This window comes from Corvus cornix, chromosome 1A (assembly GCF_000738735.6).
Source record: "Corvus cornix cornix isolate S_Up_H32 chromosome 1A, ASM73873v5, whole genome shotgun sequence".
NCBI classification, from domain to species: Eukaryota; Metazoa; Chordata; class Aves; order Passeriformes; family Corvidae; genus Corvus; species Corvus cornix.
This window is the reverse complement of record NC_047057.1, coordinates 67353907-67374538: the sequence shown is the minus strand read 5'-3', so window position 1 is coordinate 67374538 and position 20632 is coordinate 67353907. Positions and strand designations below refer to the sequence as shown.

Here is a 20632-nt window from a genome sequence, read left to right as displayed (position 1 = left end):
TTTCAGCAGACAATGACTTAAGCCCATTTAATACGCAAAGCTGTTAACAGTTAACTTTGTGCAAGCCATATTCTGGCTCAAAATATTTATTTTTAGCTGCATTGTCAATCACATAGAGAGGCATGTATTTGGACACAAGTCAAAACCCTTTAAGAGCTCCTAACTATTCTGTATCAAGAGTTTTCAAACCTGGGGAAAACTAAATCATCACAATATAGCTAACAGCGCCGTTAGAAACCAACTTTATTGTTGCAGTTTGAAATTATTTACACAATATAAATCTCTTTGAAAGGTACATTACTTCATTTAATCAGAAGTAGAAGGCCTTAGAATAGTTTCAATCACATTTAGCTCAAAAGAAATACAATTCACTCCAATGAATAAATGATGCACCTAAACACCACAACATACAAGGGGCACGGGGACTGTTTTGGGGGATTACAGTGCTAGAATATGACAAAGGCTCTTCTATAAATTGAGCTTAGTTTACTCACAGGACGCAAGTGAACTCATGTTTAAAAGAACACTGAAAAATCTGCTGTAACAAAGAAAATGACACAAATTGGAATATATTCCTAATATGCTGTGGCCCTGTCTCTGCAAGTGTTCAAAGGGTTTTGGATGAAGAGGCTTAGAACCAATAGCTCTAACTGGAAGTCACACCTTAGAAAGATTGGATACATTCTCTGTGCTGAGACTATTCAAAGCACTTGTGTACAAAGCAGCAGCATTAACTACCACACTGTGATACAAAATGGTAAATGGAAACTTGCTACAAAAGAAAAGAAATCTTTCACACACTGAAGACTGGACACTTATTTTCTGATAACACTTAAGGATTACTACTACCAAAAACTTAGAAACATACACTTTTTCTCCAGTTCACACTTTATTTTATGGCATTTTATACTATATTTTTCATGTTTCTCTTCCAAGGTATCTTTCATCTTGCATTTTGAACGGGTGTCTACATGGGAAAAAAACCCAAAACCAGTTAACAGAGGAAAAACACAGTTGCAATGCCAAAAAAATAGGCTGGTGCAGGACCTGAAGTTATTTCAGCATTTAGTCTCAAAGTTTGCTTGCTAGATTTCAAGTAACTTGTTTTTCTTTCCTTTTCATTTCCACTAAGTTTCCCTCTGTGTTATCTCTCTATAAACATCAAATCAAAGATATTTGGGAAGTCCATGAATTAAATTCCACACCACAGGGAAACTGTGATAACAGCTTGACAAATTTAGAAGGCTGCAGAAACAGTGTGAAACCTTGAACCAAAAATTTGGTCATCTGGTGAAGTCTGGCCATCTAAGATCCCAGTGGTCTTCAGGGCCATCCCAGTCAGTTTTCTGACACTTCCCAATAGTAATAAAACCCTTTAATAAAAAGAATTTGGTGCAGAGCACCATCCACACTATTAATACACAGAAAAGCTCAAAACACAATGTATTGCAAACTAATCAGCTACAAAGGTGCTTTCTTTTTTATAAATTATTTTTTGAAGAGTCTCTTCCCTCTCTCTCCAGGTTGAGTGGTTTCCTAATTATCTCTATATAATAATCTCTACAGATCAGACCAACTGTAAAAGTCACTTAAAAAAAAAAATAAAAAAAAAAAATCAAACAATGCCTTTTCAGCACTTCACTTGGATGGAGCACCTCCTTATAACCAGCCTGTGCAAACATTTCACATATTTTCCTTCCCACTGAAGGTCTCTAAGTCACAAAGTCTGGTTTAATCCAACACATTCCATCCAGAATGGTGTGGTGTCTCACTGTTGAGAGCCCCATTCCTAAAAATCCTGTGTTTGGCTAAGAGAACATCTATCTTGCACAAGATCAAAGGTCTTGGCTTTTCCTATCTTTCACAACTATTGAAAACAATCAGTTTGCCACTCACAGTCAAAGAGGGAGGAAAAATTGTCTGCAAGACAGTTCCACACCAGCCTTGAATTTCCCTTAAGGTTTGAAAGTTGCTTTCTGATCCACTACCATAATTACAGCCTGCTTGGTATGGAAGATGACAGCAGACAGTTGCCAAATCCAGCAGTTTAGCAATCTTAAAACACAACAAATAACACAAAACATGAGAAAAAGGAACACACGGCCACCTAAAACACATACTGGTAAGACATGGTCAACCTCCTCTGCTAACTACAGGAAGAACTGCCCCAAACAAGAGATTATAGTGCCACTGGGGTTTAGAACAAAGTTTTATTTAATCAAAAAGTTACCCAATTTTAAGATTTCTTTTGGTATGAGTAACAAGAGTATTTGTAAGCTTTTGTTACGTACCAAAGGCTTTTAAAAAATCTGAACTTTATTCTGAAACAAACTTTACTCTCTATAATTTTCTCTTGTCCTTAAACCATGAGAGGAAACAAGCAAATACAGTTCTCATTGCTACAGCAAAAACTTGAGTTTCCAAGTGAATTATTTCCTTTTACTTACGTTTACCAAGCCCATCCCTCCTCTTGACTAGTACTTCTTGGATAAACTCATTTCCCAAGGCCTTTGTAACTTAAAAGTGTCACCACAGGTAAGACATACTACGTCAAGATCATTTTGTCAGATGGAGAACAAGATTTGCAAACCAGAATTTTCCAGCAATTATTAAACACACCAGTGAGAAGAATAAACTAGAATAAACTAACAGCTTGAAGGACACTATGGAGTTCATAACAGACAATGATAGGCAACAGTGATGAAATCTAGTCAGGGAAAAAACGATCCTTCATTATGTCTGTGTTTCCAAGGTTAAAGGCCTCTTCAGAAAGGGACTTTTTACACAAAAAAAAATTCTGATGAGAAATCATGTATGACAAAGCAGAACATAATTTTAGTCCAAAAGGACCTAGTGATAGCCAAGTATGAAAAGGAAGATTTTATATTCATGTTTACGCTAAAATAAGTAGGGTTTTGGGCACAAGGAGGAGGGGGAGGGAATCGCACACAGGGAAAATACCCCCACTATAAGTTTTAAATACTCTAAAGGGGTACCAATAATTCTCATGTTGAGGTAAATTAATTGACAGAACTATTTGAGTGATTTGGACATTCAGTATAAGCATTTACAAATTAGCAACTAATCCTATTAGAAGGCTATATCCACCAAAAGCATTTAAGTTGAGGGACTCCTATCATAGCTACCTCAACCAGTGTCCCCATGGGAGCACACACTTCAGGAGTGCTTCAATCCAACACCCTTAGTTTAAAAGTGAACAGCATTCAAGAATGCATAGGAAATTTAAATAAACAATTTTAACAGCTTTCCCTATCCCACCAGTACTGCATATACCTCTGACACATGGTTTGCCCTATTATTAGAACTGATTTTCTGTTAATCTAAGTACCATATAAATCTCTTTATTCCCAGAATCATTCCCAAGAGCAAGATTTCAAAAAGCTAATGAGGGAAAAAAGACACTGGGTGTCCAAGGCTATAAATGGATATCTTAACATGGAAGTATTATGCTCCATTATAAGTCAATTTAACAAAAGAAGTCCACACACAGAGTTAGATTTCTTCTTTACATCAAAATTTCTACAAAATAGGAGAGAATACAATGCAATACACAAGCCCATAAATGCAAGATACAGTACAATTCACACTAATTTACAAATGGTTATTTACACTGTTGTATATACATATACAGTCAGACCTGGTTAATGCAAATTTGGTACGTCCTTTTAAAAAGCAAAACAACAAGTGTCAATGAAAGTATTTAAAATTATGCGACAGGAGACTACTGACCATTCAGAAATCTTTAGTGCTTGGGTAACCTAAGAAATTAGGCCTGGATTAGCCAGATCTGACTGCAGAAATGAGAAGGAAAAAAATCACGCTATTCTGCTTTACAAAAGCAACCAGGCCGCTACGGTCTATTGACTTGATGCTATTCCTGCAAGAATACCCAGATTAATAATCCTCTTTATATTTACAATATAGCTTTAACTACAGCAAGAATTATTAATTTTGGCATTCATGCCCTTAGTTTAACAAAGGCAACAGAGTATCTTCTTGGCAAGTCACAGTCAAAACTACTACAGGATGTTTCTAGAGCTCAGTCATTTTGTCCTCCTTCAAATATCTTCATGTTGCTTTTAAAGAGACTGAGATAAATTAAGTGAAACAAGTATATGTTCTCTAGTACCTAACTTACATTCAGAATGTCCTGTATTCACAGTTTCAAGCTACCTTATCATCTGCAATGCAAACTACTACTTCCAACTTAATGTATATGTAGATATTCCTCAGGAAATGAGGATACCCTAGTGCTACTGGCTCAAACAGATGTGGAACAAGGCTCAAGGTAACTGGGATTTCATTTTGGGAGATGTTTTACAGTATTTCCTCAGAGTTGATCACGAATGGATTTAACCTGCACTTCTCTTGAGAGAAGGCTGATGCGGAGCAGTGTTGAAGTGTCTGAAGTGAATTCCAACGTGCAAACTTAAAGCCTTGACCAGTACTGCAAAGTCAACCACTGTAACCTGTGACAGTCCTTGTGCTCCTTCAAAGTGGCTCAGGAAAAGCTTGGAGTATTTGCTACCTGCTTCAAAGTGCTTTTATGTGATTCACTCCACAAGGATGAGATTGAGCTGCACTCAGGAAAAGCTTTGGTTCTGCGGAAGCAAACTTCCACTCCTACAGTTATTGCTACTTGAGCTATACAAACAAAAATACTACTGACAAAAATTACAGTAACTCCAAACCTAAGTAGTACTAGTACCTGAAAAGGGAATGTGTTTTGCCAGCCATTGGGAAACTTAGGATCTGTCAAGTGTTGGATTTCCCAAGACCAAATGAACTTCACAGCCTTCTTTCAAAATGTTTCACAAATACAAAGCAACACTGTCAGAAATAAAGCCACTGCTTGGAAGAAAATAGTAACAAAGAGTTCAAAAATCTTTAGCAGTCTTAGTTCCAAGCACATTTTCCTGAACTTAAAGAAACTACAAGACAGCAGGGTATTACTCATCAAATGTCAATAAAGTCCATAGAGAGAAAGTACAGAAGATTAAGGTCTTCAGTGCCTTCATGAGCTCTAGCAACATCCTTGATAACTGCTACAAAGTAAATTATAAATGTCTATTTTAACTATTTGTTTCAAATCAAAGAGAGTTTCTCCAGTATAGTAGCCTCCAGCTAATGAAAATAGTTACTTCATTTCAAGTTACAAAAAAATCCCAGTTCTACCCTTTGTATAAAGATTTTTAACATTTTGACTGAATCAAAATAAAATGGAAACATTCAGAGATTATTACAAACAAGAGGAAAAACAAATCCTAAACCGTGCTTTTACAAAATAACAGAATGCCATTAGAAATGGTCTTTAATAGTGAAGATTTTTCATTCACATGAATTTTCTTTGTCCTGAATCACTCCAAGCTTTTGTAAAGCACATATGTATGTATGCGTGTACATACTATACACACATACACACACTGCCATGTGCCATAAAGCAATTTTGAATAAATATCTTTGCTGGAGTCTGCACAAAAGACTCCCCACAATATTTAGTCCTCAGGTAAGTTTGTGTTTGCATGTGTTCATGCACACGCACAGACTTTGTACATGTGGGCACTTATGTGACCAAAGTGCAAAGTTTTTCAGAGTATCATCAGAGTTGAGTTCATGCCTGCCTAGCCTCAAACTGTATTGTTGGGCTTTAGTTTTCTGCTGTGGGTTCCTTCTCATCTCCTGCCTCCCAAACCCACCCTCCCCTTTCAGAGTTAAAGCCTCTTTTCCACACAAACTTATGCATTTTTCCATTAAGTAAACATTTTCTTTTCAGTTCACATTTTGTAATCCAGACCATTCTTGGTATAATAGCTTTAAGAAATAAAGTGTGTGTGATGATCAAAGCCCCGCTGCTTAAGTCATACACTCTTCCATTCTGTCCTTCAAACTGGAGGCTTTGAAAAGCAATTTGCTGACAGAAAAAAAAAAAAAAAAGAACCACCAGACATACCAGAATCTGCACAACTACAGGACCAGGCATTTAAGACTTAAGAATCTAAAGTTAGAAGATGACAAAGCAGAAAGTTGTCATCAATACAGGAACTGTAAACCTGTGTCTTGCTCCCCCATGCAACAGGATCTCTGCTCTCCTATCTCCAGTCCAACAGTCCATTCTGCCACTGAAGCACAACAGATACAGACACCAAAATAGTGTTCAAATATAGAATCAAGTTTCAAAAAGAAAGAAATTTGGAATAGTGGTCTTTTGACTTTAAGAGGACACTTAATAAACAAGCAGCTTTCCCACAGAAGTCAGGGATGTCCAGCTAACAACAGTGATTGGTACAATATCCTCAAAGAATCTTGTGGTCACAGAACTTGAACATTTCTACAGCTCAATCAAGAAGAAAAAAAAAAAATCAAAATGTTATTTTATCATTTCAGCAAGCTGCTTGATTCTTGTGCAAAAGAAAAGTACCATCATATGGAAAGCTACCTTTAAAAACAGAAAAAGGGAAAAATAAAGACCATCCTAACCATTCTCCCTAGTTATACCACACTAGAGATCACACAGATCTATTGTCACTCCTTTTACTCGTAGGCCTCTAAAATAATAATTGTCTCTGACATGTCTTCTTTAGCATAAGTTAATGCAACTTCAATAAAACAAGTTGTTAAACGAATCCTTTGGAACAACTTCACTATCTGCACCCAACTTTAACAAAAACTGATGAAAGCAGCAATGGAATCATGTTAAACTTATAATAAATAATTCACATACAACATATGTTAAATTACAAAGAAGGATTAAATTGCCATTTCTACAACTTTTTATAGATTTAGCAAGTTTCTAATCCGTTTTATATCAACAGCAGTACGTATGTTCTTCATAATAAATTTAACATTGAAGGACTGTCTAGAGGCATTATTTATAAAGCAGGAACCACCAAGTGAGCATTACAGCACTTCAACAAATGTTTAGCTTTTTTTCCAGTATCTGTTCTCAGAAAAGATTCAGGGGTTGTCTATCCACTTGGTAAGAGTCCTCCTCTTCATTACTCAGGAAGAGTTAGCGTCATGACCTCCAGTTTCATTTTGAAATACTGGTTAAACCGAACAATTGCATACCTGGTCAAAAGGAGAGAGACATTCCAAGTTAGGAACAGCTAACTCTCCACATGACAACAGTCATGTAGGACTAGTCAAAATTCCACTGACCCCAGCACTCTGTTTCCAAAATTGACTCTTAGCAGAAATTAGGAACAGAACAATGATGATATAGTACTACTTCTCCACCACCCCCCACTCTCAGCTTGCAAAACAGATGCTGCTCCAGGATTATCAAAGTAGTGATTTTGTGTTTAATTGTTCTTGATGGACTGTTGGACAACTACAATGCCACAGAAATTTGATCATGATGATTAAAACAAACGTGTCAAAGCAGGTAAGTTTTTGGGGTTTATCACTGGTGTTTTTACGTCATCTAGTGGTGACTGCGAGGTATTGCAGCCTGAAAGAATTAGGAATCCACATCGGTCTTATTTACAGCAATGACATAATTAAGCCCAGTAAACTGGCTTAGTCAGTGCAAAAAATTCTAAAGTGGGACCTTTTACCAGGTAAAATGATGAATTTTATCACCTCACTCAGCCCCTAATGGAGAAATTAATTCCTCTGCTTGTTGCCATGAAAGACCATTTTAAGAAGGCCAAAGACACAGGTATCTACCTGAAACAGAACTTAACATTCATTGGTTGTACAAAGACTCTTTAAAACAAAAATAGCAACTTCCAGGATCAACACTCTATGCAATAGGTCATCAAGCTCTTTTGTACTTTATCTTTGATTCTCACTGTTGGAAATGTAGGTCTTGCATCTGAAAGACAGCACACCTCACTGACCAACTTGGCTTTTATGTCTTTGTCTCCCCAACAAAAAAACACTTAATGCCCAAAAAACCATTTTGTTCTTTGCCTTTTAAACCATGTGTTTTAGCCCAGGGACACATAATTTAGAGAACTTTCAGCAACAAAAAACCACTGACAGACAGCTTTTACTGCCTTGTTTTCCCTTAAAAATGAAGAGTTTTATTCTGTGATCACATAGGTCAGGTGTGTTGCTCAGATTTCAGTTTCTGATAGCTGGGGTGCTGGACTAAATCGCCCCACAAGTCCCTTCCACCCTCTAGTATTCCATGATTGTACATAGCAAGCACACTTACCCTAGAAAATCGAAGTCAATGGTGGAATATTTGGCTTGGATTAGAGCCCACAATCCCCAAAAGAAGTGGGAAGCCTGAAAGAAAAAAAAAAATTAGCACAAAAAAATTTACCTTATCTTAAATCTAACATGTAAACATATCCTCACATAAAGACAAAACATTATCTATAAGAGAACACTCAAAATCCTATCTTTTTGTAAAGTTATTTGATCTCTCTTTACCAAAGAGATTTATAAGCAGTATTTTAGAATAAATTACCGGCAAGCAGAGGAGGAAACCCATTGGACTCTAACTCCCCATGTGTCATTTTCAAGAGAAACAATGTTGCATTTATAAACTATGTCACCTATTAAGTAGATTGTTGTACGACCATATACACTATGCTAAAAAAATCCACAGAAATGTAACTACCACCTCTACTGCTGCTAACTAAATTTGTATTATTCCACGTGTATTGAACTCCACTGCAAACAGGAAATTCTTTTTGAATCTTCAATTACACCCTTAGACCTCTATAATTACACTCGCTTTTACTGCTTACTTGGACAAAGAAATATGTAATGCTTTAAGAAAACCTCTAATTCATCAGCATTTACACAAATTTGTCATCTGTTCCAAACTTACTTCTATTAGGAGTCCAGAGAAGTAGTCTGGAGGCCTCTGTTTACTTTTAGATTGAAAGTATGGGTTATATTAATGATATGACTGTTAATATACTTCAAAATGAACATGCAATGGCCATAAGCTTGACAGTATCCTTGTGGAAGACGTTTCTGGACACCCAGGTTACAAGTGACAGACTTCGAACTTCAGTAAATGACTGCTCATATTAATTATCTAAATGGCTTCCTGAAGCTTGCATGTAACACTTGATCAGGAATTCAGAAGATATCCATGGACAGACCTGAAAATGCCTCAAAATAGCAACTAATCTATGTCCATGTGAATCTTGTACACCTAGTTCAGCTAACTGTGCCAGAGAGTTGCAGTTCATCATTTTACATCAACAACCATTAACTTTATGTCAAGTTTTCCCTTAACAAAGCTTCCCACATGAACTGACACAAGTATCACACAGTGTTCGTGCATCATGGGTGGTTTATAGGCAAGTCCTGACCTGTTCTCTAAACACAGCTCTATGCTCTTAAACATTACTATGACCATTGTTTAAAACTGACAAAACAGTGCTATATATTTTCAAACAGACCACCAGAGTGCTTAATTATGGCTCTAACTTTCCTAAATGAATAGGACAGCAGAATTTAACAGTAACAATATTTGAAAAGAATAGCAGCACACAAGCTGCTGTTTTTAAAGCTTGCTTAATAACCATCTTCCTTGTTAACTATACTTCCTCACCGCAACCAGTAGCTTTTGCCAGAAAATGGAGGGTATTACAGTAACAGAAGTGTGCTCAAATTAGTAGGAAAGAGGACTAAAATAAGGCCAAAGTGGCTACTTTAGCCTTATTCCTCCTACAAATAGCTGGGAATGTTATTCTTCAGGAGAAAAAAAATACAAGCACTTTTGCTGTAACATTTCCTGTCACATCACCTAGACAAAACAAGATCAGCAAGAGACTCTAGAGTGACCTATTTATCTGTAAATGAAAAAATAAATAAAATCAAAATAGTCTAGTTTAACAGAATTGCTACCACCTTATTTTAAAAACAGCTTTTAAAGTTTGTAAGTCTTCATGAAGCACTACTTTGCTCTTCTGTCTTCTCACCATTACAAGCAAAAGTTCAACAAAGACCCACCATAAGCTGTGGCCAACTTAAACTTGCCAGACCAATAAACAGCCAACAGAAATCCTCACTCAAAGCTCATCTTCTTGTTTTCTGAATGCCCAGTGCCTCCTTCACTAGGAATATTCTACACAGAATTTTTAATATACATCAGAGAAGCAAGTTTCCATAGAACAGCGAAGTTTTATTTCTTATGGAAGTTTTCTCTACATGCCACAACACTCAAATTCAAGAAAATAGCAACTACATTTGTTCAAAGAGTATCAGGTTTCTCTTCATCATTCAACATATTCTAATCCAGTGTTTGTTACTTACCAGTGCAAACTGATTGACTTGGACATACAGAACTTCAACTTCTTTTTCACTGACTTCTGTGCCAAATCCTTTATATTCTTTGTAGGCCTCAAGGTAAGATCTCAGCCATTGCTCCTGTAATTTTCTGTTAGGATAAAGGCTGTAGTCTACCTCATTTACTCCTAGGAAAAGGACAGAATACTATTAGAACCTTATGTTGCATTAAAAGGCCATTAGAAACCCTTTAGTACTACTATTAGTAGTCCATTACTGTACCCCTTCCCACACAGGAACAGATTGATATTGTCAAATATCCACATTTTTACTTTGACCTGGCCTTATAAATTACATCTTGACAAGAATTTCCCACATACAAATCAGTGTTCTGCATTAAAAATTTATGTTCTCAGCCAGATAGTCTGCTTGTGTGTTGGGATTCAACACCTTGGCCTTTGAGAAAAAGTATTTGCATTATGAAACAAAAACCCTCATAAATAGATCAAATATTACCTATTTTGTGGGAAAAGAGACTGGTATGCCACAATATACCAAGCTGAATCCAGATGCATATCCAATTATCACTAAGCTCACGTTTGAAGAAAACTTATTATAAGTCTGTCTCTCTCCTCCACCGGTGATTGATAGAATGAGGAGCCCATGACGCATTTTTATCCTATTTTTCTTCCTATACTGGCGGTGCTTAGTCACAGGCTATAGAGAGTCTTGCCAGGAGTCCCAAACCTGGGTCACAGTTCACTCCCATTACCACTCTCAGGGAATTTGGGAATTCTCATTAATTCTTATATTATGAACATTGCAATCCCCTGGCACCTAAACTCTTTCATGTGTTAGATCCACCTAAATTTAGCTAAAAAAAAAAATTCAGATTTTTACTGGATAGAGAATAAAAGTGAAGCACAACTGTTCTTCATAGGAAAAAAATGTATTTGTTCATTTATTCTTCTTACTGATGTCAGATTTCAGAAGTATAAGGTGAAAAATCAAAAGCTTTCAAATATAATTTTGTAAAAGAATTTAACTTGCTTTCCAAATGTTTAAATTACCAATTTTGCAACTTAAATTACCAAGTACACACTCCGTGTTTTTTTTAGTTATCTAAACTTAACACTGTTTGTGAAGCAACTGGTAAATTAAGGCTCCTCATTTCACCACAGTGTACTTTCTGTCTGCACTAATCATTATATAGGTTTTCCCTGCTGGCCCATGCTCTGAAATAATACAGCATACACTTGAGGTCATTTCTCCCTTATGGAGTAAGAGGAATGGGCATGCACCGTAAAAAATTTCAACTAGTTAATAAATTAATCTAAAAACATCTTTTTCCTAAAATCCCACCTTTTTCCTATGACATAGTCTTAGTCTTTACTTCTCATTTTAGGACAGGCCAAGTACTTAGCGCACACCTTCAAAACCACCAAAAAATATATAATACCTGCCTTTTGCCACTGTGGAATCACACAGAATATTGTCACTATATACACCTCTAGTGTGACATCCACAGTATTTCACTACAGTGGGCTGCCTCTGCTGTGTCACTTCACAGAAGGATAGGGTGAAAGCTGTGTGTTCTCTACTTATCTAATTCTACCAGAACTTAGGACATGATGTTTCTTTTTCTGGGTTAGAAGACCTGCAGAGGAAGGCCATAACTGGCCTGCAAAATGAGACATCAACACATTCTGATACCATGAGCTGACAGCTGTAAAAATGTAACTAGATATACAAAGAATGAGTTTGTTGGGGTTTTTAATAAAACCAGTCAACTTTTACCTCTGAAACCCAATTCCTACCTGCAAATTCATTGAAGTGATTTCCAATGTCATAAGCCAGATAGTTGTACCCAGAGTACTCATAGTCTATGAACTGCACATCACCTATGTAAGAGACAACAGCAGCAACATCAGAGTCCAGATCAAGTCACAGCCCTAATCCTTTGGTGTCCTTTGAAGTTTTTTGGGGAAAACAAACCACATTCATCGTATACCCAGTTGCGTGCACTCAGATGTTTCAGGGTAAGACTGATTTCTACGATATGAGATATTTAAGGGTAAATATTTTGTTGCAGCGGGGATTACTGCAACAAGCATATTTCAAACCAGGAGTCCCGTGGAAACGAAGTATATATGGACAGATTCGTGGTAGATGTTTCAGAGATGTTTATTTCTCCACCCGCATGGCCGGGGCTCAGCTCAGGAACTCCGCAGTCACAGGACCCCAGGGTCCTTGGCCACACCGGGGAACCCAAATCAACCAATGGGAAACAAAGGTGACCAGGGGCAGGGAAACCCCATGTGTCCCCTCAGGGCCCCTCTCCCAGGGCTCCATGGCAGGGGAGGGACCCCAACATCTCACCCATTTTATTTTAATAAAAGGAGAATGAAAACAACTGGATAAACATAACAAGAACTGTTTCAAGACAAAACAAGCCACCCTCCTGAGTCTTTAAGTGTCCAAACAGATTCTGTGGAACATCTTAGGGCTGACACAAGGGAGACAGAACTCTCCGGGCATGCTCTGTGGGGAAACTGAGGCAGGAGAGGGTTTAATTTCTTCCCTCCCGCTTTTCATCCCCCCCTCGGTAGTGGAGAGGAATTGTAGGGAAATGGAATTGTATAGGGAAGCCATGGGGTGAAAAACGGATTAGGAATAAACTGGGGATGGGGTAAACTTAGGAAGGGGTTCATATTGGGTATAGGATAAAAGGGGAAAATAGGCTGTGGGTAGGGAAATTGCAGGGATGGATATTGTTTATAATTTTGTGCATAACGGCTGCCTTTGACTGGAATACCTCCAGGCCCAGTAACATTCGCTGCTTATAAACCCTTCTTTCCTTGCACTATATCAAACTGTACAACTTCTCCATCTCCTACACTTTGCAGGTAATTTTTAGGGTTATTCCTTTTAATGGCAGTTCTATGGATGAATAGATCTCCCCCTGTATCATCTCGTGTTATAAATCCATAGTTGTTTTTTACATTGTACCATTTCATAGTTCCTGTGACTTTCGTGGCTACAACTCCTCCTATCACGTGCTTGCATGTTCGTCGTGGCTGCTGGTCCCGCGTGGCCGCTGCCTCGCCGACTCCGACGTCTCGGCCGGGCCCCCGCGTTGCGGCTGCTCCTCGCTCTCCGAGCGGCGCAGCTCCGGCGCGTGTCCGGGCTCTGCGCAGCCCCGCGTTGCCATCGCCACTGGCTCCGTGCCCTGTGAGTGGTTCCGCTCCGCCAACTCCACGCTGCTTTGGTTGCGGCCCCGTTTCGGCTCGGCACTGCGCTGCGCGGCTTCTCGTGTTGCTGTGGAAACCGCCGCTTCTCCCTCCGCAGGGATCTCCGAGACATGTGCTCAGAGCGGCCTGCCACGCCAATGCCCGGTTCCTGGCTGCTCATGGCCCACGGCACCCGCGGCATCGCTCCCTCACTCGCAGTCGCGTGGCCGGGGACCCCGAGACAGGGATGGGGTCTGCAATAGGGCGCGCGCTCCCGAGGGGGCCGGGCGCATCCAGCGCAGGCACGTCCGCCGGCACGGCTGCAGTCATGTGCTCCCGGGATGGCGGCCACGCGGCCTCGGCCACGGGATAAGTAGGATCCTCTGCTTTAGGGGTAATGGGACCGTACAAATGCTCCTCAAGAGCTTCCCTGATTATAAGGTATGCACGGAAAGCTTCTCTTTGATCCCATACTTTATCCCAGATCTCGTCCCAGAAACACCACAAGACACAGGAGGTTCGATATTAAAAAGTAAGTCTCGAGAAATACAGGAGAACCTTTTGAAAAGCCAGATGAAAAAGTGTTCTAGATCTCCCGGTTGCATTACTTTTTTGTTTTGTTGTTCAAGGATTCCTTTTACTTCTAGATACATTTTTCTCTGTGGCTCAGAGAGCCCCATTTCCCACGATTCCTCCATAGTCCAGAGAGAATATCCAAACCAAGATGAGAAGAGAGAGGTCTAGAGTGATTATGTTACTCACGAATCTTCCTCAGGGATCGGTATCTTGCTCGCAAATATTCATTCGGGAAAGCTCTTAAATTTAGAGCTTACAATTCTCCCTGCTTGAAGTCGGAGTAGGAAAATTTCAATTTTAACTTCTACCACATGAGGGCCTCCCTTACCCTCAAAATGAGAAGTACAGTAGCATATTCTTTATTTTAAATTTATGTAGAAATAGTAGATCAATTTTTCCCCTGACTTAAAAAATAACAGTCCTGTTTATTCTCACACAAATGTGCAGCCACAGTGGACTAACACATTGCAACATGCTGATACTTCCTGCTTCCTCAACCACTCTTACAAAGCAAGACTATTCTTAATTGTTGCTTTTTTAAGCTGGATTCAATTAGTTTCAAGAATCCATCAGATAGTCGTAAGGTACCCAAAGCTATCAAACTATGTGCCATTGTAAAAACAAGGGCTGATAAAGCAGCAAAACACAGCCCCAAAAGTTTCCAAATTACGTTTACCTGCAGTAAAGCTAGGGAAAATGCATTGAAGCTGCTCAAGAATGTCTAAAGCACATAAAACAGTCAAAATGAAAGCAAGATGGATTAGGTAAAACTAGAGCTCTTGTATTTTAAGGGAAACCAGCAAAATTACTAAAAAGTCAGAAAAGGAAGCAATGGGTTAACAAAAGATCTGTTTGCACTAGAACATTAAAAAATAAAACCTTACATTTCTCACTGCTATACTGAAATGAGTAATTTTCACCATTGCACCCTTCTCCCTCTCTATACTCTTTTATTATCACTAGCTGCATATTTAATTAACAAAAACATTCGTTCTATTATAATGAACAATCTTTTAACATGACTTAAAACTCTAGGCTAAAAAGAAAATCAAGAACAATGTTAAAATTAAGTACATTATATATGTATTTCCTAGACTAAGGATTTTAAGTGCCTACTACACTGCCTCCTTAAGATTTAGGAATATTGTGCATCTCAAATAAAATAGTTTCACCAATATCCTGACCAAGTTAGCTCAGAAGAAGTTTGTTAAAGTGCTCTTTTCTATGCAGTTCATCTTCCCCATACTTGAACTACTAACACATTTTTCCAGATGGACAAATCTTTCTGTCTAAGCACTTAAAATGGAAATAAAACTCTAAGACAAATATAATCACATAGTCACAAATCCTCCAAGTCTGAGTTCACCCTTACTTCCACTGAAAGAGAGGCTTTCTTACCAAGGTTAAGATGTTAAATCTTTTAGGTTCTAACGAACCAACAGCCCTGCAAAGCGGCAAGCTCCTTCCAGGAAATTCTGTTGGCAGTGGAAAAATTGAAGTTCTCTAGAGCTTTGAAGTGGCAAATATTACAGCAGTTGCAGGCAAGATCTTATTGGCACAGATGAACTTCTGCCACTGCCTGACTGGCAGATTCACAGGCTGGCCCTTCCCACTGGTTCTCCAGTGCTGCTTTTCAAAACAGGCACCTCTAAAATTACAAGCCAGTTAAAACCCCAACCCTGGCTAACATTCTGCTACACAACTGATTGCCTAAACCCCTTCTGCCCCCCAAACAGTTAATATTGCTTGTATTAAGAGAAGTTTTTTTTCTTCCTTCCTCACATAAAATCCAAACACAGCAGGTAAAAGTCTGCTAGTAAAACATGGACATATATACTTTAAATTTTTCATGTGCAGATTTCACCTAGAACATCCCTATGTGCCATCATGAATTTTTAATTACAGCTAACATTTAAAAAACTTACTTCCAGATATAAAGAATGTTACAAACAAGCAGAAATTGAAGCTAACAAGATATGGGTGGGGCTGTTACTAAGCACTGTCCTCCCAATGCAGGAACAAGGGCATATCCAGCCTGTAGCAGATTGCCAAGTTATCTCTATCTCCCATTTGATAAGATAAAAGTTTAAAGTGAAAAAGCCTTGCATTTATACTGATCCATTTCAGGCTCATACTATTGTGAAACTCAACCGTTAAGTTCATTTTTGCATGAAGGCTCAAAATAAAGATGCACAGTTCTTTCTGTGGAACTGAAAAAGCAAAAACAAAAAGTTTGCTGATTCAAAAACACGGAACATATACGTACTTATACGTACACATACATACCTCTACGTAGCTTTAGAAAAAGCAGAAGAAAGTTTGCAGTAATTGTTTAAATAATCATTGTATTAGAAGCTACTTTTAAGATTTACTGCAGTTCATATGAGAAAGCCACTTCTAAAAGCTTACATTACTGGTTTAGCAGGTAGCTGTTGTTTTAAGGTTTCTAAAAGGTATCCACAATTTGTACATCCCATCAATATCCCTGGGAGCAGGCAGACCAACAAGAGACCCTGGTCTAAGTATATTTGTGCTTTATTGAAATGAGAAACAATTTAAAAACAAGCTATGCCATCTCTCTGGAGAAGCTACTGCTATTGACAGGAATAGACATGTCAAGAGTGTGGAATATTTTAAGTTGAAACACATTTCTTTTTTCCAGGAATTTCCAAGTGCAGACAACATGCAACACACTCCACAAAAACCACAGAAGGATACAGAATGGAATTCATGTTGTGCTCCATATACCAGAAATCCAGTTTTAAACAGATCAAGTAGTAACCAACAAAGGATCTGCTAGATCTCCTCAGGGCTCTGACAGGTAGGAAGGTGAGGATACCTCTCTTTCTACCTGCTTTTCCTTTTTAATGGTTTAACAGGGAAAGCAACTTCCCCTGTCCAAGTCCTGGCTGTAGTTACCACAGCTGAATGATGCATCCTGAGTTCTGTCCCATCCTGCTCATCAGGTGATGAGCCCCACTGAGCCCCTAGAAAACAGCTTCAAAGACAAGGATCTGTGCTAGGAACATACTTGAAAATTCACAAAAGGGTCACCCACCCAACGGATAATTTTAGCTCTAAATACCCAAAAGAGGTCTGCAAAACAAAACAGGTTTTTAGGTCAAAACCAGAAGCCTTAAACATACCTCAGTCTTCAGAAGCACTGAGCACCCACAGACTCCTACCAAAGATCATAGAAAACATTGGGTAGGCAGAGGGAATAAACAGAACAAAACTATCCATCTACCTACACACAACTTCCTGCCAACTGATTTTCATATCTTCAAAAAGAGCACACATAGAAAAAACAATTCTGATACTTGATCTCTTGATCTTGTTGAATATCAAGTAGCTGAATACTCTTAAAACATCAGGTATTTTTGGAAATTCCCAGGTCATACTGGGAAAGAAAAAAAAAAAAAAAACAACCAAAAAAAACCAACTAAACAAATTAGGAGCATCAGAACACAAGGTCTATAAATAAGCAGCACCAAGCTTCAAGCATGTTTTGAGTATTCTTGATGTTGAAACTGCAATAAAAAGCAATGTGAAGTGCCGGGCTATACCCTTCAAAGAGTAGATGACAGTGATAATTATAAGTTACGTAAAGTAACACTTGCAGATATTCATATCCTGAGTGACTGAGAATGGACATTAACAAAACAGCAAGAGGCAGAGTTCTCTCAGCCACAGCAGGAACAAATTCAAATCAGATGAGTGAAACTCCATTAAATAAAGTTAACACTCAACATGCTCTTCCAGTCTCACAAATAAAAGTTAAGAACAGGAGACTGATTTTTCTTAAAAGCAGTATGTGGCATGACTATGATTTTTCTTTCAAGTCTGAAAATTTAATGTGAATTTAATGCAGAGGACAAGTCTAAGGCAAAGCTCAGGAACAAGCCACAATTATTCGTACTGCACTGGACACAAGTCCTAATATGTCCTGGTAGTCTGTAGCTTACACACACACCCACACATGCCCCCCCGACTAGTAAATGTGCAAATTAAGCATTCAAAAGCAAAATTATAAATACAGTATTACTAAAACAAACAAATTAAGTTTTCTTTGTGCCAGCTTCTGAAAAGCCAGATAATACTACTAGCTTTGCACAAATTTTACTGAGGAGTAAATCAAAAATAAGGTAGTTAAACTAGAAAATCAATTCTCTCTTGTTTTCAGTTTAGGCTTACCAAGGTCTTCTGATACACAGAAGCCTTTCTAGATGGAAAAGTGAATTTAGTCAAAGTATTGCATTCACCAAAGCTGTTAACTACCTTCAGACAATCTGATGCCATTCCTAGTGAAGCTCCTCTTTAAAAAAGATTCCATTTTGTGCTCTTGTGAAATTATTTGTATACCAATAAAAGCTTTTGCTCTGCTAAACACTATTCCAGTTATACATGTTTCTTTACAGTTAAAGCTGAGCTTCCTGTTTATGCTCTGTAAAAGTGTGCTATAAAAAACGGCTTTCAAATGACAATCATCCTTTCTACAGATGGCATTGAGGTTTGGTTACCATGAAAATGGTCCCTGCTGTACCCAGATTGCACAAGTTTTATAACACAGTACATGTACAACATTCAAACATATGTTTAATAATATAAATCATAATTTCAAGTGTTTCCCCCAGCTGTGTACAGCTTGCTTGAAGCCTAAGTACTTTACACACCTCCTTCCTCCCCACCCTGTCTCCAAACTCAAATCATTCACACACTTGTTTTGTAGGATTGCTCACAAGTGATGCACTACTGGCATTGTTTTTTCTTCCATTCTGTTTACAAAAAGAAAAGCATACAGCATTTGTTTTTCAATTAGGAGCTTCAAGTCTATTGACCACGATAGAGAACCTCTTAAAGGAATTCCTCAGATTTTTGTCTTTGTGTTGCATGGTTCTACTATGAAAAGTGTGTATAAAAATTACTTTTACCTCAGTGGGTCTGCTCTGGAATGCTAAAACTCAAGGTAATTTCAGCACTAAAAAAACCCACATGGTAAAAAGAGATGGTACTAGAGTATCACAACTCCAAGAATGTAAGACGACAAGTCTGGTCTTATGCACACCTTCCATGCTTTCCCCCCTTTCTCTATTTGAGCAGAACTATAGTCCATCACTGAAACTCAGTAAAACCACTCAAGCTTGGTACTAAAGTCATAGAATTTAAAATTCATGTTAATAGCATTGTTAGGGTGCACATACACATATGGGTATACATAACTAAAAGTAGCAATTCCCTTCAAAGGTGCTATTACTCAGAGGGAAACTTATATACAAGTCAACAAAAGAGTTTATTTCCTCAATACACATGGTGATGCAGAATTCACATATGATGCAGAAATGTGTTATCACATACAGCCAATTTTCATACTAGAACAAGCTCCAGCTTGGTTTTGTTACTTTTTTTCTTTAATAGTTAAGATACATAATTCTAATAGGTCAAAGACCAATAATAACTGACAGCTTCAGTTCCATTCAGTTATTTACTTCACTCATTTTGGGCTTACATACCAACAATCTCACCCAACTGGCACAAAAATAAGCAGCTACTAGAAGGAATGCATCATCCTTATTTCAAAAGAAACCCTTGTAAACTGGTTTTCACATTTAGCTGAGCTCGCGTATCTGAAATGGGAGGAAAACGGTGTATTTTTACTGCACAGCAGCCATTTTAGTGTCAAAAGTTTGCCTCGTTTGTTTTAATACCTGATTGATTCCCTTAATAACCAAACCCCAAACCACTAAAATCAATAAGCTGTGGGTTTATATGGAAGCTTTAACAGATCTTAATAACATGAACTATGAGTTAAATGTATTGGAATAGAAACAAAAAAGTAATTCATCTTTGCCAAGATGTCTGCTGCCTACAACAGTTTAAACAAAGCATGTATTTACAAAAGAAATCTTTTAAGATGTCTGTGTACCTCATGCAAAAACAAATTGAGCTACTGAATGTAGTAGTTAATATCACTAAGACGGTTCATTATGAAAGGGCATTCCCCCTGATCACAAACCAGAACAAAACACATTGCAGGAGACAATTTTCATATTATTTTCTATACTTGCATGATTTTTTTTTTTCTTCCTAAAAGCTTTATATAACCAGAATAGAATTAACATCCAGTCACATACTTTCAAGCCCAGGCATACAGGCAAACTGGAGATTAACAAATTCATGAGTTCATTAAAGAAAAGCAAGGAACACTGATTTTTTTTCCTCTATACAGTAACATACAGATGAAAATTAGCTAATTAAGCAACTTAGTATTTGCACAGGAATCACTACCATTACACTGGATCTTAAAAGTTCAAACTGAGTTCACCTCAACAAGTGAGTAAAACAACACCACTGATACAGCACAGATAAAGCCACTCACTACTCATTGTTTAGTTCAACACCTACCTCGTTTCTTGTTGTAAATAATATTCTTACACAACAGGTCATTGTGACAGAGCACCACTGGTGATCCTAAATTTGACAGTCTTTCCTTCATCCAGGCCATCTCTTCCTGAAGAACTTGAGGACTCGGAATATCACTTAAAAACCTTTTCAGGTATAAGGAAACAGAGTTAACATTTAATACTCTGTGTTCCATATCAAGCATTTGT

General features: G+C 38.0%; 1 protein-coding gene across 1 annotated transcript in view; it reads right to left on the bottom strand.

Annotated features, from left to right (window-relative positions):
• Positions 1-226: 226 nt before the first annotated feature.
• The window catches only part of ETNK1 (ethanolamine kinase 1), a 31145-nt gene continuing 10739 nt past the window's right edge, over positions 227-20632 (bottom strand). The window contains exons 4-8 of the mRNA XM_039570600.1: positions 20427-20569; positions 12036-12119; positions 10246-10406; positions 8183-8256; positions 227-7089 (exon numbers count right to left, since the gene is read on the bottom strand). Coding sequence (XP_039426534.1) covers positions 7017-7089; positions 8183-8256; positions 10246-10406; positions 12036-12119; positions 20427-20569 — 535 coding nt within the window. The 3' untranslated portion in view covers positions 227-7016. The remainder of the gene's footprint in view (positions 7090-8182; positions 8257-10245; positions 10407-12035; positions 12120-20426; positions 20570-20632) is intronic.